Source organism: Scophthalmus maximus, chromosome 5, assembly GCF_022379125.1.
Source record: "Scophthalmus maximus strain ysfricsl-2021 chromosome 5, ASM2237912v1, whole genome shotgun sequence".
NCBI lineage: Eukaryota > Metazoa > Chordata > Actinopteri > Pleuronectiformes > Scophthalmidae > Scophthalmus > Scophthalmus maximus.
Window position 1 is genome coordinate 9,539,001 of NC_061519.1, and position 6,000 is coordinate 9,545,000.

Sequence of the window (6,000 nt, forward strand, 5' to 3'; positions counted from 1 at the left end):
TCTGTAAAGGGCTAAGCTGGCAGCCGAAGCGCCCCGACAGCTTCTGGGTAATGGGCCCTCGCTGGGCTCGCAAGACGGGTCACCTTTTCCCGCCAGACGGCTGGTGGTGGGTCTGGCCGGGTGCCGTGTGTGCAGCCAATGATTATGGCCACACGCATTGACGCACACACATACAAACACACCACTCAGCGGCCAGACACACACTAGAGCCACGATTCAGACTACGGAACAGATATCACAAATATTCACAGCCAAAAGAGGCAGACAGATAGCCCCCGCGCTGGGAGGGGGCAGTTCCTCGGGCGGTAGAGTGGAACCAACCGCCGGATCCGAAACCCTGTATCTGTATCTGTGTGCGCCCTGTCAGGGGCAAGATAATATGTCATAACTCTTCTTTCAGCACGCACACCATTGGTTCAGTTTGACTCATAAAGCAACAACACACACACACACACACACACACACACACACACACACACACACACACACACACACACACACACACACACACACACACACACACACACACACACACACACACACACACACACACACACACGCACGCACACACACACACACACACACACACACACACACACACACACACACACACTGGATTTGAGCTGTTTGAAGCGGAAAAAAAGCAGCAGCATATGCCGCGGCAGACACTGTGACCTGCGGTGACTGATTGAGACGGGAAACAAAGGCAGAGCTGAAGAACCCATTAGCACCTCTGAAAGTCTTTATCCTCCACAACACAACAGGAGCAGGCTCCCGAACTTCCTGCACCCCCACAGCCACACGGCTGCAATTAACACTCATTCCCTCTTCCACTTCTCTGTGCTTTGACCTGACTATGTGGGGACACGACACGCTCGTCTTAAGAAGTACCATGTTGCATACTTTTTATGATAATTATCATATCCAAATATTAAAAACAAAGACAAACTGCTGCTAAGGATTTGACTCAAAACCATGACATGAACCGATGATTCACAAGTTATTTATTTTGGGGGGAATTCCCCTTCTTATGGCACAAAGATTTGTATTCTCAGTACAGACACAGTTTTCCTCACGTGATTTTTTTCTCAACTTTCCAACCTTGAAGTGAACACACAGGACACAGCTCATGAAAAGTCACCCTGTGCACCGGTGACACAGTCCCGTGCAGTCTCCATTGTATCTATCTAGCACAGCCATCTGCCAGGGTGTCTGAAAAGCCCACACAGCTATTGTATTGTCCCTGGTCAGAACACCGTTGGTCATATTATATCAACTGTGCCTCAGTCTATGAACCTGTGGTTTGTCTGGGTGCAGAAACTAGAGCTGCCCCACAGGGACAGACAATAGGCCCGTCTCGGACAGAGTTTCCAAAGAAACTCAAGTGCAGCGTCCTGGCTAGTATATCAGGTCCAGGTTTCACATCTTTATGATATTGCGGAGACCGAGAACACGGTAACGAGAACATGATAAGGATGAGCTCGTTCACCGGTTCACTACTTGTGCATGCGTATCGTCAAGTTGCCTGGAATGGCGGGCAACGACGTGACATCTCACATATTTTCTTTGATTCGGCCTTGTTTATTAAAGTTTTTAAATGCTGCGCTTCATTTGGTTGGGAACAATATATTGGTTTTTAAAAACAAATAAGCGCTACGATAAAAAATTCACAAAATGTAACGATTTTCTTTCACTTTTCCGCCACATTTTAACATCTGCCAATGTCAAAGGACAAAGGGAAAACTCCAGAGCAGAAGGCGCCGATCACACGCCTATCACGCCGGTTGCCAACCGCCATTAAAAAAGACGAAAGAGTGTGTGAGTGTACAACCAATCACGTTGCGATCTCGCTGGTTGTGGCCAAAGAATACGATCTCAACCATCCATTTTAGCTATCATGGTCATTGTCAGCATTTGGATTACTTACTCCTTTACCAAAGAGGGAAACAGAATCTGCAGCCAAAATGCATTGAACCCTGCAGACATGGCGATCATTGCGAAAGAGAAGCTGAGAAAAAAAAAGGAATAAAGTTTTTTTTTATTATTATTAACAGGCAAAAAAAGAAAGAAAGTATTTTTCAACACAGAAATCCACATACTAATCGAGTGATGAATAAAATACTCAAATCACTGCAGCAAGATGGTTTTAATTTTACTTCAACTCTATTGCTGAAATTCAACAACAAGTCAACAGGCCTCACACCATGAAAGTCAAAATTCATGTATGTGTATTGTGGCTGCTGATTAAATGTCGGCCCCTTTGTTCACCAGGAAAAGCAGCGATGAATACAACTATTCGGCGCAGCAACAATACTGATGTTCCAGAGGTAACTGAACAATACATCCTCCTACACACACTTTACTACAAAACCCTCCAGCATATTGCCTTGATGGACCTGCCAAACCAATTGTCCATTTGGTAATTACCAACCCTAAGTCAAACACAGTGGCCTGTAAAAAAAAAAAAAAAAAAGAAACAGCGAAAGAAGGCAGAGTAATCCAGAAGACGCGCTGCTCCCACTACTGAATCATAAAACCGTCTAATCGAGTTAGCAGGATGGCGGCCTTTGTTCCATCTGCGTGCAGCTGGGTGGATGGAGAGGAAGATGTGGGGTTTTTTTTTTGGACTCCACACCTCTTCCATCTCCCATGTGGCCGCCGTTTTTAAATGAGCGTCCTCATTGCAGCCCTGCGTGACAGCGCTGAAGAGCTAACTGTGCACACGCCGGTTAATTGAACTCGTGAATGAATCGGTTTCAGACCGTCTTCCCACTCGTTGTTGGTCCACCCCACTGAAATGAGAAGTACAATGTGGGCAGACGAGTAATTAGTTTGAGATGGATGGAATCCCCACTTGCTCAAACGGTGATGGATCGTGCGTGTGTGTGTGTGTGTGTGTGTGTGTGTGTGTGTGTGTGTGTGTGTGTATGTGTCTGTTTACGTGTGTGTGTATGAGAGGCGGAGTGAGACTGAGGCTTTAATCGCGTTACATTGCCCTGAGAGGCAGGCTAAGTGCATTAGCACGGCCGTGTCAGGGGTGATGTTTGCACATTGGGACAGGCCCGGAATGTGCAGAACGTGATCTTTGGGCTCAGAGCAGAGATGGCTCGGGTCCAAACTCAATCAGCGGACAACAATGTGACGGCCTCTCCAAACTGTGTACAGTTAACTTCCTCTCTTCACAAAAAAAATAAAAAATAATGAAGGTCGTGAGCAGGATAATGGACTCATGTGACGGCTGCTCATTGTCGGATTCTTCGTGAGAGCCAATTGCTGCATTTAATGGACAATAAACAGCCTATTATCTTAGTAAAGAGAGTGATTTGTATTCTGTGCCATCAGACCAAAAACTAAATGGGTTTTAACTACTAAAAGCTTAATAAACTATATATGCACAGTTTAACTAATACATAATGAGATGTTCTTTGCGTATTAGGAAGGTCACATGATCACAGCAAATCTAGATTCCCTCTAAAATCAAAAGTCTGATTCCTTTAAAGATGAAACAGTTTCAACGGGATCTATTCCTCATGCACCTCTGTGTTTCAAGGTGCAATAGTATTAGTAGTTAAATTGCAACTTTATCCTTTCTGGAGGCAAACTGTGCACATACGAATGGCTTTATTAGAGGTCTCACGTTATCTATCTTGAGCTTTAATCCTTTTCAACTGAACAACACATTCTATTAAAGAATTGTGTTATGACGTTATTACAAAGTTGTTGCTCTGCGGTTCCTCTTTGTTTTATCATGAAACATTCTATAGACAGAACATTGAATGAAATAATCACTGGCTTGATTAAATTGTAGTTGATTGAAATCTAAGAAGTTTGAGTCCAAAAATGATGAATGGCATATCATATTTTATAATACCAACAGATCAAGTGACTGTGAAAAGTCACTTTAACAACTTAATATAGTAATAGTATGTTTAATAAGCAAATAAGTAAAAACTAGTTTTTGCTTATTTGCCGTAAATTATACCTCAAAAGTGCAGTTATTGCCTATTTATGATAAAAGACTGCACTGCGCCCCTTTGAACATTCATCTCAGTGTCCTCAAATCAACTCGAGGCTTTGAAACACAACTTTGATCAATAAGACGTGAACTGATAAAACGGTGATGACGCAACAACTCGAACCCAAGCAGGCGAAAGGAAAAGCCAGAGCTCCCAGATGCAATCCATCTCTTCCTCTGTGTAATCTAATGTGAAAACAATAGAATAAATATATATGCACACGCAGCTCTGCCGAGCAACTGCTGCAGTAAGTACTGTACGTCGTCACCGGAGAGGGATCACGATCCAGTGCACCAGAGGAATGCAGGGGCACTGCGCCCTCTGACTTCAAAAGCAGAACGCCGTTGGTCGTGAGCTGGAGCTTTGACCTCGAACGGCGGAGACGAATTCTGGATACAAATCAAGGGGGATGTATCTCTCGTACGACCAGCTGTAAAAGCCAGTCACCTGCATGAGCACAGCCGACACACACACGCAAACACACACACACACACACACACACACACACACACACACACACACACACCTGATGCTAGTCATGCTTCCAGTCTCCGAGCCAAGCTTGCATCTCTCCAGCTGACTGGCAACAATCTGTCGTTCGGCCTCCAGCTCCCTGGTCAGACGTTCAAACTGCAACTCCTGTGGAGAGAGAGTGAGAGTGAGAGAGAAGAGAGGGGGAGAGAGAAGAAAAAGGAGGGAGAGAAACAGAGAATGTGTCAAAACAATCTGTCTTCTTATTTACTGTCACATCTACAGCCGTCCTCATCGTTATTTTGGCTCCGCAGTCGCGCGACACATTTTTAATTGTTGCTAAATGGACTTTGGAGTCTGCGGTGGGAAAACTCAGCGGGTCTGCCATTTGCGCACTGACAGACATTCACTGAGAAGTGTTTGAATCTGAATGGCATTTGTCAGCATTTTGTTTTATTTTCATGACAGCTTCGTCTAAAGCTCGTCTGACAGGTCACCTATACACTGAAACTGTGTGGACTGGCATCCTGCTGTGAAAGTCGTTGCTCTTCAGAGTAAAGACGAAACCTCGAGGGCTGGAGGTTGGTGTTAAATCGACAGGCAGTGGTGTTACCGTAAATGGCGCCCACGTTCTTACAGGGCGCGTACATTTACCAAATAAAAAAACTTTCATTCTCTTGTCAACAATGGGCCTAACGAGCTTTACTTTACTTTCCGTTCAAATTTGATGTTTAAAGTTTTGCATTAATCTCTACAAAGTCTGCAAAACGAATTGTGCATTTCCATCCACCACAGTTATGCCTTATTAAGGGTTTGTTCATCGGGATAAACAGCTGCAGGTGCTTTTTCCCCCCAGTGCAGTGCCCCCGTATCGCTGACAGAAGCGGGCAGGAGATGACAGAGCTCGAGTCGAACCTCAGGCGAGTGGAAACGATGTGGTAAACATGCTGAAGATATGGCATCTTTGTTTATTCTGTTTATTCCTTTGGAGAACATTACACGTTTCACACGTACACGGGTCGACCTGCTAAAAAATTGGCAATTGGCCACTTTCACACACTGCAAGCAGACCAGGGTCTGATGATCGCCAGCCGACGCGGTTCGTCACGTGTTTACGTCATGACATTGGTGAACGCGGCGTAAAGCTAAAAGATTAGCACGTTCACCCGGGTGGGACGTTCACATCAATGCCGATCGGAGGTGAAGCCGGTTATTACCCGGGTCTATCGCTGAGTCATTTGACCCGGGGCTGAATGCCGATTAAACAATTTCAAATGCCGGGTTTAAACAGGTTTTTTGGCCAGTGTGAAAGGGGCTTTAGTTAGTCATTGTTTGGTTTAGCTGTAACATGCACTAAATCAATCAGAGTGCCAACCTTCAATTCCCTCATTAAAATCCAGGTGTCTTTGCACCAAGACAGATTGCTTTTATTATGGTGGATTTCAGGGACGGACTGGGACTAAAAAAAGTCCCGGGACTCCCCTCTCCCTAATAGGCCAAGTTGGCACGTAGC

At 45.0% G+C, this 6,000-nt stretch overlaps 1 protein-coding gene across 6 annotated transcripts in view; it reads right to left on the minus strand.

Annotated features, from left to right (window-relative positions):
* ctnnd2b (catenin (cadherin-associated protein), delta 2b) overlaps positions 1 to 6,000 on the minus strand; it is a 153,939-nt gene that overhangs the window by 97,183 nt on the left and 50,756 nt on the right. For all 6 annotated transcript variants that reach the window (XM_035635200.2, XM_035635199.2, XM_035635202.2 and 3 more), the window contains one exon: positions 4,543 to 4,655. In XM_035635200.2, coding sequence (XP_035491093.1) covers positions 4,543 to 4,655 — 113 coding nt within the window. The remainder of the gene's footprint in view (positions 1 to 4,542; positions 4,656 to 6,000) is intronic.